The sequence below is a fragment of the Lutjanus erythropterus genome, chromosome 24 (genome assembly GCF_056507025.1).
Source record: "Lutjanus erythropterus isolate fLutEry1 chromosome 24, fLutEry1.hap2, whole genome shotgun sequence".
NCBI lineage: Eukaryota > Metazoa > Chordata > Actinopteri > Lutjaniformes > Lutjanidae > Lutjanus > Lutjanus erythropterus.
This window is the reverse complement of record NC_139340.1, coordinates 17,333,091-17,346,714: the sequence shown is the minus strand read 5'-3', so window position 1 is coordinate 17,346,714 and position 13,624 is coordinate 17,333,091. Positions and strand designations below refer to the sequence as shown.

Sequence of the window (13,624 nt, the reverse complement as noted above, 5' to 3'; positions counted from 1 at the left end):
CACGTCGGTGAGTTCAGGATAAGAGGTGAAGGTGGAACAGAGGAGCTCGTCTGTCTGATGGCGGCTGTGGACGTCAAACAGTGCAGACGAGAGATGAATCAGTCTCAGTTTGAACCACAGGGACACATCAGGGCTGCGTTGATCACTGTTTTCCAAAGCCCAAGATGATGTCCTCAAAAGGACATTCAGTTTACTACTGAAGCAGCTCAGCATTGATCTGCATTGATCCATCTGTTGAGAAATAATCGATTGAGTGAGTTGTTGTTTGAGCTCTACATTATGAGGAATGTGTGCAGCTCCTGAGTTATAAGACTTCATAGTGCTGTGTGAACTTTGTTTACGCTGACGCTGCAGTTGAGTTTCAGTGTGATCTGTGTTGATATGAACCTTGATGGAGGATGGTGGGGGGGATGGGTCGGTGTTGTCGGGTTCTTTGGGGGGGTTGGTGGGTAACAAAAAGCGAGCGTCTCCTAATCTGGGTCACATGAGGCTGCAGGAGGAAGCAAACAGTCCCTGGGCTGAGAAAACAAAAAAAATTGATTCAAAACAAACTTTTCTAGTCAAATAAACCTGATGTTAATTCTGCTGTACTCGTTCAAGAAGCTTAAAACTCTTCAGTCACACTGACGACCATTTATAACATTTAAGATTTAATATGATTTAATAACATAATTAGCACTGACAGTGTTTCATTATTGTGAAAATAAATAATTCTGACTTATCTTAAAGTGTGTTAGAGACATGCACAAAGTTTTCATCATATGTTTTCTTCAAGCTATTAAAAGAGAAGGGTCTCAGGTTTAATGCTCAAACAATGCATGCTGGGAAACTTAATTTAATAAGTTGACTGAACTCAGAAGAGAATTAATTCCACTAAATTCTTGCCTGATTTTTTTCTTACAGTGTGTGTGTGTGTGTGTAGCTTTCACATCTGATCATGTGTCCTCTGTGTGTGTGTGTCCTGCTGCGTCTTTATTCTTGCTCTATTGGAGAGGGGTGCAGTGTGTGTGTCTGTGTGTGTGTGAGTGTGTGTGTGTGAAGGGGAGACACCAGTTGCAAAGTAGCGCTCAGCCGACATCTGTTGCCCTGCTGCTGGCGGGGAAAGCCTAGCGCGCCATCTAGATACACACACACACACACACACACACACACACACACACACACACACACACACACACACACACACACACACACACACACAGTATTCCCCCGGCTGATTATTCAGCCTGGGATGGGACAACCCCCTTTTTTTTTTACAATAAGTTTTGCACAGTGTCGGTCGTGCAGTGATGCACCGCCAGACAGACCCCCTCTAGTCCTCCCTGTGCCCCTCCCCGGTCAGCCCCCCACCCCCGTCCCCCCTTCACCCACCACACACACACTTTTTACACAAAGCTCCACATACAAAGCGCTGTAAGGACTGTGTTACATATTCATTACTGCCTGCTTCATCAAAGCCAGCAGTTCGGTGTGTGTGTGTGTGTGTGTGTGTGTGTGTGTGTGAGCTGATGTTTGAAAGATGCATCCACTCAGCCTGCAGGTCTGGAGGTGGTGTGATGAGGTCGCTCCACCGTTGGTCCGTTAAGACTGAAGCTGAATGAATGAACTCTGTTGAAGCCTGGACCACACTTGAAGAGATTTCTGAAAAGAAAAAAAATCCAAACTGTGAAAAGATCCAGATTTAATCAGAACACATTTAAACAGGCTTTAATTGTGACGAGCACGCTGTTCATATTTCTGCAGCTAAGCAGTTAAAACAACAGGATTATGATCAGATTTGTCCAGATTGTGAAAATCAAATGGGGTTAATGTGATTCAGCTGCTCCGACTGCACTGAGCTGCTTTCAGTTTAGAAAACAAGACTCAGGGAAAATTGTGATGGGCACTTTTCCTTCGCTTTCTGCTATTTCATAACCAAAACAATCAATCCATTAAGTGAGCTAACTAATCAGCAGAATAATAACCGCTAATGAAAATGACCATTAGTTGCAGTCTTAGATGAGACAAATCAGGATCTGTGCGGCTCACCACTTCAGCTAAACGATTTCCTGTGGAAAACCCTGAAAAGTCCATCACCACTTCATTATTCTGCATTGTTACCAAACATTGTTACCAACAGCTCTGTAAATGTAGAACCAGACATCTACACAATGCAATGAAACGATGCTTTAAAAACACCACCAGGGCCTGAACTGGACTTCCTGGACTGCCTTTAAGCATTTGTTGCTTGTCCTGGTGTTAAAATCCTTTTTGAGTGACGTTCAGCCACACTTTAGATCACTTAGCTTTAGGAATTTTATCCGTGTTTAAGGTAGCTCCTAGATAACGGCAGGCTGCCATCATAGCAAGTCTAATGTTGATTAGCGAGAGCACAAATGGTGACGCTTCTGATCATTGCTAATACCTCGTTTAATCAGTATATTTAGTGATGAGCGCTCCTGCTGATACCAGGTCCCAGTTAATCTGTCATTTGTTGTAATTTGCTTGTTATACAGAAACATTCTTGGCAAACTTTTAAGCCCCTGCAGTTCAACTTTTATGTCTCAAACAGCTTCTGTGATTCCCGAACACTTGTGTTGTAGTTAGACGTGAGTGATGATGATGTACTTCTGTTCTGATCAGAGTCATCTGGATGATGGCAAACACCAGAGAAACTTAAACGGAAAGATTTCAGACCACGGCAGAGTGTGCATGAAATGTTCCCAGCAGCCCCCTCTGCACAGCAGCATGACTCACTTAGCGAGGCAGACGCTGTGTGTGTGTGTGTTCATGGGCATCATCAACGCCCACACCGGTTGATGCCAAGGTCCCAGTCCTAATCACTCCTGCACGTCTATTGCTGTCTTGGGTGGCGGGGATGGGCTGCCAGCGAGGCACACTTTAAGCCCCTCCCTCCCCTACACCAGACCTTTTTGTTATGTGTCTTTGTGTGTGTGTGTGTGTGTGTGTGTGAGGCGGGTCGCCGGCTGAACGCTGCAGCCTCTGTCTTGGCATTTGGAAAGGGAGAATGCTTTCAACAGCTGTAGCTTAGCAACAGTAGCTCAGCCGCCGTTGCTAGGCAGCCCTTTTTCATAAAATGCGCACTCACTCCACCCTGCCCCCCCCTCTCCTCACCCACCATCTTTAAGTCACTTCCCCTTCCATCATGTGTTTTGTCCAGACAACGTCTGGGCTGTAAGATGCTGAAGACCAACCAGGTTGACTTTACATTTGTAGTATTAAACAAAGTGACATACGGATCCTTTATTTTGAAACGCCACAGATCCTTTCAGTGACGTCACTAAGCCTAAATTTCATGCAGACTCGCCTCGTTCCAGGACTGTAATTTTGTTCCTAGAGATTAACATATCAGTTTCATGATCTCAGATTAACTTTCCAAAGTGCTCCCTGTAATTTGTGCGGCTAAACCTTTCACACCAATCAGATTAGCCTAACCAGATCCCATGTCCTTGGTGCTTGAATGCAATATGTTGATTGGCTAGGCAGCATCGGAGCCCCTCTGTGTTTTAATGAGTGACTCCGCCACCCCAGTGGGGAGAAGCATATGGACCTTAATTACCAGGTAGAAGGCGGGGGTCCATCAGCATCATCACTAACGGCTTGCTGTCTTTTTTTTAAACGGTTCACCCTCTGTTCCCCCCTTTAGATTAATGTGCTGTGGCGTGGCCCTATAAAAACAGACTGGGGCCAGACTGAAAAAGAAGGAGGAAAAAAACCAAAACGCGGGAGTCCATTAATTAGGGTGAGAGGCCCCGTCGGCTCTTTGTGTCAGGCAGTCTGTGGCTCGGCGGAGTCCCCAACTGCCCGCGACAGCCAGTCACAGCCAGCGTAAACAAGCCGCGCAGTGTCAGGAAGGCCTGGCCGAAAAACTTTCCTAGGGTGAAAAGTCAGATTTTCCTAAAATAACAGTCAGTGTTGACTCTACATTATCATGTAACAATGGAGCCTGAATGCAAATTCTCACTGTGCAAATGACTTCAGAGGAATTTTAGTGGTGTGTTTGCTTTTGTAACAGACACCGTACTTGTTTTCAGCCAAGAGTCTCTGCACTTCAGTCATGTTATTCTTAAAATGTCGTCTCAGCTTATATTTAACTTAATTTAAATTAAAAGGTCCAATGTGTAAGATTTACAGGGATCAATTGGCAGAATATGGTAGGAATGGAATATTAGATATGGCAAAAAAAAAAAAAATGAATAGCTTCACAATTTTAAATCAAAAATCAATTGAAATGAGCTTTAAATTTCATTAATCAAATTGAAAAGGCAGAATTGTGATTCTACTGGTATTTTTTTTCTCTCCATCCCTGTAAATTTGCAGAATTCATCATGTGTCCAAAGAAAAAAAAAAACTTACTGGACGTTATATCACACTTGATGGCGTATGGACTCTGTGTATTTCTATAGAGCTTTTTAAATAAGGATTTTAAGGTGTAAATGACAGTTATCAGTGCATAAAAGCAATTATCTGTCGACCTTTATAAATCAAGACTTGATACTTAACACTTGCACAGATGAAAATAGATTCAAGACGCGACTAAATACACCTACAACCAATCAGAGCAAACATCCTTATCTGCAAAAGCTTTAACTACAGTCGTTTGTTGTTCTATTAGAGAAAATGCCGTCCAGTTAGTTTAATACTGAATGAGGTTGTGCTCCTCTGTAGTTGTGTCTAGAAGGAGGAGAAGATTTGCAAACCTCCTGCAAAATTTGTCTGTGCTTTCTTTGTTGTGGATTTTGTGCAACAACGCCGTGGTTAAGGGTGAGTTTAGGGACAGAAAACACCTGGTTACAGGTAGGGAAAGATCATTTGGATTAAAATGATCACTCTGGCGTGATCTCTTGCATGACTGGGCTTCCCATGTAGACACTACCCTCCTCTATACAGTCATCTAACTCGCCTCGTATTAGATTAACACTTGTGATTGGCTGAGACAGATCAAGGATGGGTTGAAATGTATCTAAAAGGCAGGGCAGCCAGATCTAATGAAACATGAGCTCTCAGATTAATCTGGTTCCCAGGCTAGTGAGCATCTCACATTCGCTTCATCTTCCTCTGTGTCTCTTTCTTTAGGCACCGATGAGTCGAGCTTTGTGAGCGGGCAGCAGTCGGCCCCGTGTGCTGGATGTCTGTGACAGATCCATGGGCCAGAAGGACCATGTGGAGGCAGGAGCAGGCCACATCCTCGACCTGGCGCTGGATTTGGAGTATCTCCACGTAGCAGGGGCTGACCGGCAGGCTGGCGGCGCTGACGGGCCCCCTGCTATGGAGGAGCAGGGGGAGAGCTCCGGCAACAGCAGCACCGCCAATTCTCCTCCCCCAGTGGAGGAAAACGCTGGGTCCGATGTGGAGTGCGAGACGGCGGCGTCTTCCGGCGCCACCCTCGCTGCCGACCCGGATGGAGGGGAGGGAGGGTTGACTCACAGTAAGAACACCCACCAGCCGCTCTGTCGGACCCAGTGTGTGGACTTAGGCACTGATGGTCCTCCTGAGCTCCCGTCTGAACTCTCATCAGAGGCCGAACACGACACCCCTGCCCAATCATCACCCAGCTCGCCATGCAAGCACCCGCCCGAGCCGCCATCCAATCCCATCGCGTCAGAGCCGGCGTCTGAGACCAGCGGGAAGGAGTACCAGGCGAAGCTGGAGTTCGCCCTGAAGCTGGGCTACTCTGAGGAGACGGTGCGACTGGTGCTGTCCAAGCTCGGCCCCGACACCCTCATCAATGACATACTGGGAGAGCTGGTCAAACTGGGCACCAAGACGGACAGCGAGCAGCCAGCTGGATCGTTAGCCTCTACCTCATCTTCTTCGTCCACCTCCTCCTCTTGCGGCTGTTCTGATTTGCTGGACAGCCAGAGGTCGGACTCGCCCTGTCCCTCAGACTCTCTGTGCGACCAGGACAACCTGCGGCCAATTGTGGTGGACGGCAGTAATGTAGCCATGAGGTGAGTGACCGTTTTAATAAAGACATGTCCTAAAATTCTTTATTATTGATTGATTATTGATTTCAGAAAGCAGACTTTTATGTGTTTATTACTGCAGATTGCTATATGGAGCGATCAGAAACCAGAATGTTAATTTGCTGTTCCCTCTGCCTCTTTAATTATATCCTGCAGCCATGGCAACAAGGAAGTGTTTTCCTGCCAGGGCATCCAGCTGGCTGTTGATTGGTTCCTAGAGCGTGGTCATCATGACATCACAGTGTTTGTGCCCGCATGGAGGAAAGAGCAGTCCCGCCCTGACGCCCCTATAACAGGTCAGTGCAACAGGCTGTTTGACACGTGCAGTCACTAAAAATTGTTTAGTACTATTTGTATTAAGGTCGTGTCTATAACGCATTATAAGACCATTAATAAGACATTATACTGTAATTTATTTATAAGGCTTTATAACAGAATTTTTCATAATCATGTGTGACAACTTATGAGTGTTTATAAATGGTAATATTATAGTATAGCATTATAAATTCAGTATTCATAATGCTTTATATCTCCATTTTAAAGTAACAAGGGTGTGTCTATAATGCATTATAAGCACATTCACAAGACATATTGAATTTATAAGGCTTTACAAAACTATGTTAATGTTTATCATGCACAACCACAAAACAAGGTTTATAAAGTATTATAAGTTCCACATTTATAATGCTTTATACCTGCGTTCCAAAGTGACAAACCGTGTTGGTAAGAAGAACTGGTTGTCTTAAGGGGTCATGTCTATTATTCATCACATTCATAAAACATTATAATTCATATGAGGCTTTATTAAACAAGTAAATGTTTATAATCATTCATGTCAACTTAAAACAAGGTTAAAGTATTATAAGTCACTGATAAAGCATTACGCACGCTGACCACCACTTATAATACTTGATAAACCTTGTTGTAAGTTGTCGGACAGATTATAAACATTTCTAAGGAGTCTTAAAAAGCCTCATAAATGCATTAGCATGTCCTATGGATGTGCTTATAATGCATTATATATACTTTTCAAACACTGTTGCCACTTTGGCATGGAGATATAAAGTATTACAAATGCTGAACTTACAACTTATAAAACATCAAGTTCACCACTTATAATACTTAATACTGTCATGCATGATTATAAACATTTATGGGTTTTATAAAACCTTAAAAATGCATTATACTGTCTGATGGATATATTTATAATGCGATGTAGAAAGTGTTACTGATTATTCCAGCACAGTATTTTTATTAACCTTACCGAAACCCCTCCCCACACACAGATCAGGAGATCTTGCGTCGCCTGGAGAAGGAAAAGATCCTGGTCTTCACTCCTTCACGGCGTGTCCAAGGTCGGCGCGTGGTTTGCTATGACGACCGCTTCATTGTCAAGCTGGCCTATGAGTCAGACGGCATCATCGTCTCTAACGACAACTACCGAGATCTGGCTAATGAGAAGCCTGAGTGGAAGAAGTTCATCGATGAGCGGCTGCTCATGTACTCCTTTGTCAACGACAAGTAAGTAGGGGTGGATTAGTGATGGGCAGATTTTGGAAATGTTATAACTGTTGATGACTTAGTGTCCAAAGAACATTTACATCTGACATTTATGGCTCTAATTTTGAAGTCAGAGATCTCAGTTAAATTAATAATAATTAATAATACATTTGGTTTAATACTTAATTTTAGTTTTAAAAGGAGAATTGCTGCTTTTTTTTATCAGTCTAATCAATTTACAAAATGACAGATGTAATCTAAAGAATATGAACCAACGCCACCGTCTTAAAACTTACAGTCATGTAACTGTTGTGTCCTGTTTTTTTGTCCGCCCTCAGATTCATGCCCCCAGATGACCCTCTTGGTCGTCACGGCCCCAGCCTGGACAACTTCCTGAGGAAAAGACCCGTCATGCCTGAGCAGAAGAAACAACCATGTCCATATGGTGAGAACATTACACCCTGATGAAAAATAAATATACCAAGTATCTTAAATTTTAGAATACTTCAGTGTACTTACAGTCAGACTACTCATCAGTATACTTCAAGGGTGTTGATGATTAATTTGAAGTTTGCTAACTTGGAAATACTAATTTTATTTTATTATAAGTTTATTTTAGTTGTGATTAAATTGTAGAAAAGTGCATGTTAAGTGTATTTAATAGATCAGATTAGCCTTCCTGATAACTGTGTGCACTAATACACATGCTTTATTAATGAAATTTAGGTTTCTCTGTACAGTGAAGTACAGCTTTAAATAAACTTCAAATTAAAGTTAAATTAAAGCACACTTTAAGCATAGTAGTTGTGTATTACAAGAAACTTGAAAACAACTATGCTTTTCAAAAGTAAACTGATTTACCATTACTAGTATTTAGAATTTAGTATACATTTTAAAAGTACACTAATGTAAAAATTTACCATAAAATAGTACATTCCTTGTAAGTACACTGAAGTACACTTTAAATATACTTTACATCAAGCAAAAAAGTACATTCATACTTACTTTTGTATTATTAGATTCTATTTCTAACACTCTTTCACCTTTTGTTATATAACTACAAAACAAACAAATGTAAATCTGATCTGTGTTGTGGTGACAGTGTGTTTTCTGAGTGTATGAACTATTCTGCAGGTTACATAATGACTTATGTTGCATAATGTCTGTTGGGAGCTTCTGTATACTTACTATGTAATAACACTGAATCTGTCTGTTCTGTTTGCTGCAGGAAAGAAGTGCACTTACGGCCACAAGTGTAAGTACTACCACCCAGAAAGAGGCGGCCAGCCTCAGCGTGCTGTGGCTGACGAGTTGCGTGCAAGTGCCAAGACCTGTGTCACCACAAAGAACCAGGGGGACACCGGGCTGGTGAAGAGCCACAGCGTGCCAGCTGGCAGCATCGAGGCGAAGAAAGGCGCTCCGAAAAGGCAGTCGGACCCCAGCATCCGGGCTCTGTCGTACAGCGATGCAGAGGAGAAGCTGCTGGCCAAAGGCAGGGCGGAGAGCCAGAAGAGCAGCCTGTGTGGCAGCAGCAGCAGTAGCTGCAGTGGGAGCATCACCATGTCTCCAGCTCCAGGAGGAGGCCCTCCATCGGGGCTCAGCCTTCCCCAGGAGCAGCAGTCCAGAGCTGGGACTCCACACGGTCTGTCAGCCCCCAGCCACGACCTCTACCCTCACTGTGAGTCTCCAGACTTAAGCTACTACTCTGTGACGCGGGCGTACTCCGGCCTGAGCCTGTCCTCCAGGCGGAGCCCCGACTGTCGGTTCCCCAACGACACAGACCTGCGGCTGGGCTCCATGGGCTCAGCTGGCTCCGAGTGCGGCAGCGAAAGCAGCGTGAGTTGCGGCAGCAGCTGTGACTCGTATGGCGAGCGGCCGTGTCCCGGATGCCCTCCAGACACCTTACTGGAAGACAGCGTCCATTTTGCTAACCCCCACAGCCGGCTGTACCCCCACCATCCCGCGTCAAACCATGAACTTTGTGGCCTTCATCCTGCTGATTACAGCAACATCCAACACAGCCACTCGTCTAACCCTGCAGTCCACAGCTACCACCTGAACGTACCACGCGGACAGAGCTGCGCCCACGACCAGCCTCCACCTGAGGCTCCCCCAAAGCGCCCTCTCTACCCCCTACCCCCTCACCTCCAGCACCAGCCGCTGGCTGCACGTTCCAGCTGCCCAGGTGACTACCACTCTCTGCCCCAGTCCAACCCCCACCCTCCTGGCTCACCTCTGGGACGCTGCCTAGCCCCCACCCGAGCAGAGAGTGTGTCAGACTCACATCTGTACGAACACCTCACCACGTCGCACCATCTACATCGCACAAAAGCTCTACCCAGCTGGGACAACTACTACAGGCAGCCTCCGCTGCCGCCATCCAGGTACGAGCCGTCAGCCTATCAGAGCCTGCCGGACACGCGACAGTCATCCTGGCACGCCCCTCCCTGGACACAGGACGGCTACGCCCAGCACCACTCGTCCCACCCAGCTCTTCACCCATCACCGACACATTACCTAAACCACCCGCCACCTCCTTCCCACTCTCCTCACCCGGCTCATCCACCCAGCGCCCCTCTCCCACCGTACCCGCCTCACAGCGCTCACCTTTCAGTGCCCTCACATGCTCCTCCTCCCCCCTCCTACATGCCGCAGCACACGGACTCCCCCGCACACAGCCGCTATGGGGACGTGAGGGAGAAAGTGTACGTCAACCTGTGCAACATCTTCCCCTCAGAGCTGGTGAGCCGGGTGATGGCGAGGAGCCCCCACATCACGGACCCCCAGCAGCTGGCAGCCGCCATCCTCGCGGAGAAGGCCCAGACCGGCTACTGAGGAGCCCAGAAGTTACGTAGTCTGAGTAGAAACAGGAAAACACAAAATCAGCAGAGCAAACTGAGATTTGCCTTTGCAGCACATTGGGTTTGCATGGTGGGATTTGAAAAGCTTCTGGATCGTCTTTTCTTATGACATTAATGAGATGATGCATAAGTTTAAGGATATAAAATGCTGAAGATAATCCAAATCCAGCTCTGGTCACTGTGCAGCGACAACTAAATCAACCTGTGGAGAGAGCGTGTCATTGGATGAAATCTAGGACTTTGACATGAAGTGTGACTTAGGGGGAAAATTTCTAGACCTGCCCGCTTAATCTTTTTTTTTTTAAATTTATTTAGTAGCATATTATATTTTCACACTTAAACATGCAGAACTTGTTATGCATCAAATTAAAAAGGCACTTTTTTGGTTTACAGCCAATCGCATATATCGAATATGAAGAATTATTAAATCATTTCCACCACCTTAAAACTACTACAAGGAGTTTTTAGCTGGTTATGAAACAGTCTTAATTAATAATGATGCCTCTACATGAGCAAACAAGACTGTTCATAACAAGATCAGCTGTTTCTACAGCAGTCATTCTTGAGAATTGGGACAAAACCGTCTTTTGAGAGTGTTTTGATTTTTATTACTCAATTAAAAATAAATATGTTTTACAAGATAAAACTCTTGGCTGTTAATCCTTCCAACAGGCAAACCTCCTAGTGATTAATTCTTTTAATAAATGTAGACATCAGCTCCGTCAGAAGAAAGTCTTTTTTTTTTTTTTTTTAAAGTTACCAAGAGTTTTCTTAATGCTAATAAAAATAGACATTTTAAAAAGAGGATTCTTATTTAACTTTGATTTAGAAGGACTACGAAGTTGACATGTTAAGGTTAAGATCTAACAGAGTTGAGGGCCAATATTTTAATTAAAAAAATCAATTTTTAGAACAACATGATTATAATAGAACATTTTACACCTATGTTATCAGACGTTATGTTAGTTTTAGATTTTGAAGTCTTAACGCTGTTTTTTTAAATTGTTTAAAAGTTGGTAATTCTTGTTTGGGACAAGTTTAGAAATTTTTAAAAATGCAGATGAAAACATTTCATAAATTACATTTTTTCTACACATAAATCCTTACAGATTTTAACTAAAACAAATGGACTTAGAATGTTGGTATGAATAATTTTAAAAGCTTTTTTTTCAAGGATATGATTTCCCAAATGTCTCAGTTCTCAAGAATGGGTGACAGTTCTGGTTAATGGAAGAAGAAACAAGCCTGTGTTTACATTTTTCTGCAACAGGTTTTAGTTGGTATCACGTTTGCTAGTTAATATAAGACGGGGAGATTTTTCTTTAGATAATTTTGTGAGTTTTGTGGTCATTATGGTGGAAAGACTACCACTTTTGCCCACTGGAAGCTCCAAAATCAACAAGATATCAAACTTCCTTGCAGTAGCTTTAAATGCTCGATTCTCAGATTCTTTTTAGGGACAACACACACGCATTTTTTTTTGTAAAGCACCAGATGTATAGGGTTTTCTACTTCATAACTACATTTCAGATATTTCCACATGATTTTCTTAATTTATTATGTAGCAAATCCCCGCCTGGTACTCCCATTTTCACATGAGAGTTTCCAACTACTACTTGGCCGAGGTCTGTGTATTATAGAAATCTTTGTGCGTGTTGTGCGGCCATTTGTGGGTTTTTTTTCCATGTCGATTAAAAATGGGTGTCTGAAAGCTGGTCGTCTCATTTGAGACGGCGTCAGTATTTTTGGTCAGAGTTGTAGCTGTAGAGATGGGTGACCCTGTCGTGTGTACCTTAGTTTTAGTAAGGGACATCTCTCTCTATCTCTTTCTATCTATCTCTCTATCTCTCTCTGGCCCTTTATTCTGGGTCAACTCTGGCATCTGCTACAGACAGAGGACATCTGGACATCAAAACATGTATGTATTGTAAATATATTTAACAGATTGCCCCTGCTGTGCTTTTGGCTAACAGCGTCTTACTGTTGTCTGTAGCAGATCCCAGCTGAATCCATGCTAGACGGAGACAAACCTTGTTTGATACAAATTGTATCATTAACTAAGTCGCTGATGTTATATACAGTACATGGACTTGTTGATCTGTATTTATCAAACACTCTTGATGTATTGCTATATGATGAAGTGCATTGACAACAGTTACGTTCCAATCGAGATGTTCCAACTTTTAATCTTGTGGAAATTGCTTTGAGACAATTATTTCACATACGTTATGAAACACAAAGGAGTTGTCTGCCTACTATGTTTAGGTACCGCGACTTCTTTATCTGCGCTTTTGGGTTTGAAGCTGGCTTATTTTCTACAGGAGCTCCGATTAAATCATGTGCGAGAAATATTCTTTCTGGTTGACTGGCCACTTGAAACTGAGGCTGGGGTCAGTTCATTTTTTTTTTTTTCCCTTTTAGCTTCTTCATTATTAAGTGAGGACGATCTCTTTCATTCTTGAAATAATAGAAATTTGATGTTTCATCATTACTTAATCTATTGTTTCTATTAAATCATAAAATTGAGTGGACAGACCCCAACCATGTTTAAGAAGTTTTATATTTGGTTTATCCCACATCCCATGGCGGCCATTTTGAACGTATGTAACACTCTACCAGAGCTCTACCTGGAATATTTGCAAATACATGAAGCTATTTTTGCCTTAACGAAAAGATAAGGTCTTCACAGAGTTAAATATTAAGAGATAAATTAAGCAGCAAGTAAAGACTACAACTGCTAGTTAGCTAAGCTGCAAGACACAAATGTGGAGTTTCTGTTTGATATTTTAAGGACAAAAAATATATTTATAGTTGACCAGGTGTTACAGGCTGGTAGCTTGAAATAACTGCATATCAATAAATAAAAATGTTAGCTGCTAAGAATACTACCTACTGAGCTAATGCTAATATTTTGTAGTAATATTTACCAGAAAATATCTACATCTGTGTTTAGAAAGGAGCTAGCTGAAAGTTTGTTTTGTATTTTAAGGACAAAATAAAACTTTTTATTATTAGGCCACAGTGGATTACATTGTGGTATCTTCAAAATTACATATTAATTAAAAAAAAAAACTTAGCTGCTAAGAATACCTGAGCACTTATAAGCTAAGGCTAAAACTTCCTAGTATTATTACACACCTGACTTGTTCAGGATGTAACCTGCCCATCACCTATTAAATTCTGGGATGCACTTTTATTAGTAGGACATTAAATATTCTGATTGCAGCATTAGTTTATCTGTGACTGCACTGGACTGCTGTGTAGCCAGATTAAAAAGAACGATTATTGATCTGAATT

The 13,624-nt window shown here is 42.9% G+C and overlaps 1 protein-coding gene across 2 annotated transcripts in view; it reads left to right on the top strand.

The window, feature by feature from the left end:
- LOC146304920 (putative ribonuclease ZC3H12C) overlaps positions 1-11,067 on the top strand; it is a 40,111-nt gene extending 29,044 nt beyond the window's left edge. For both annotated transcript variants that reach the window (XM_084713626.1, XM_084713625.1), the window contains exons 2-6: positions 5,077-5,951; positions 6,123-6,262; positions 7,253-7,487; positions 7,805-7,911; positions 8,695-11,067. In XM_084713626.1, the coding sequence (XP_084569752.1) occupies positions 5,146-5,951; positions 6,123-6,262; positions 7,253-7,487; positions 7,805-7,911; positions 8,695-10,301 (2,895 nt within the window). In that variant the 5' untranslated portion in view covers positions 5,077-5,145 and the 3' untranslated portion in view covers positions 10,302-11,067. The remainder of the gene's footprint in view (positions 1-5,076; positions 5,952-6,122; positions 6,263-7,252; positions 7,488-7,804; positions 7,912-8,694) is intronic.
- Positions 11,068-13,624: the final 2,557 nt, after the last annotated feature.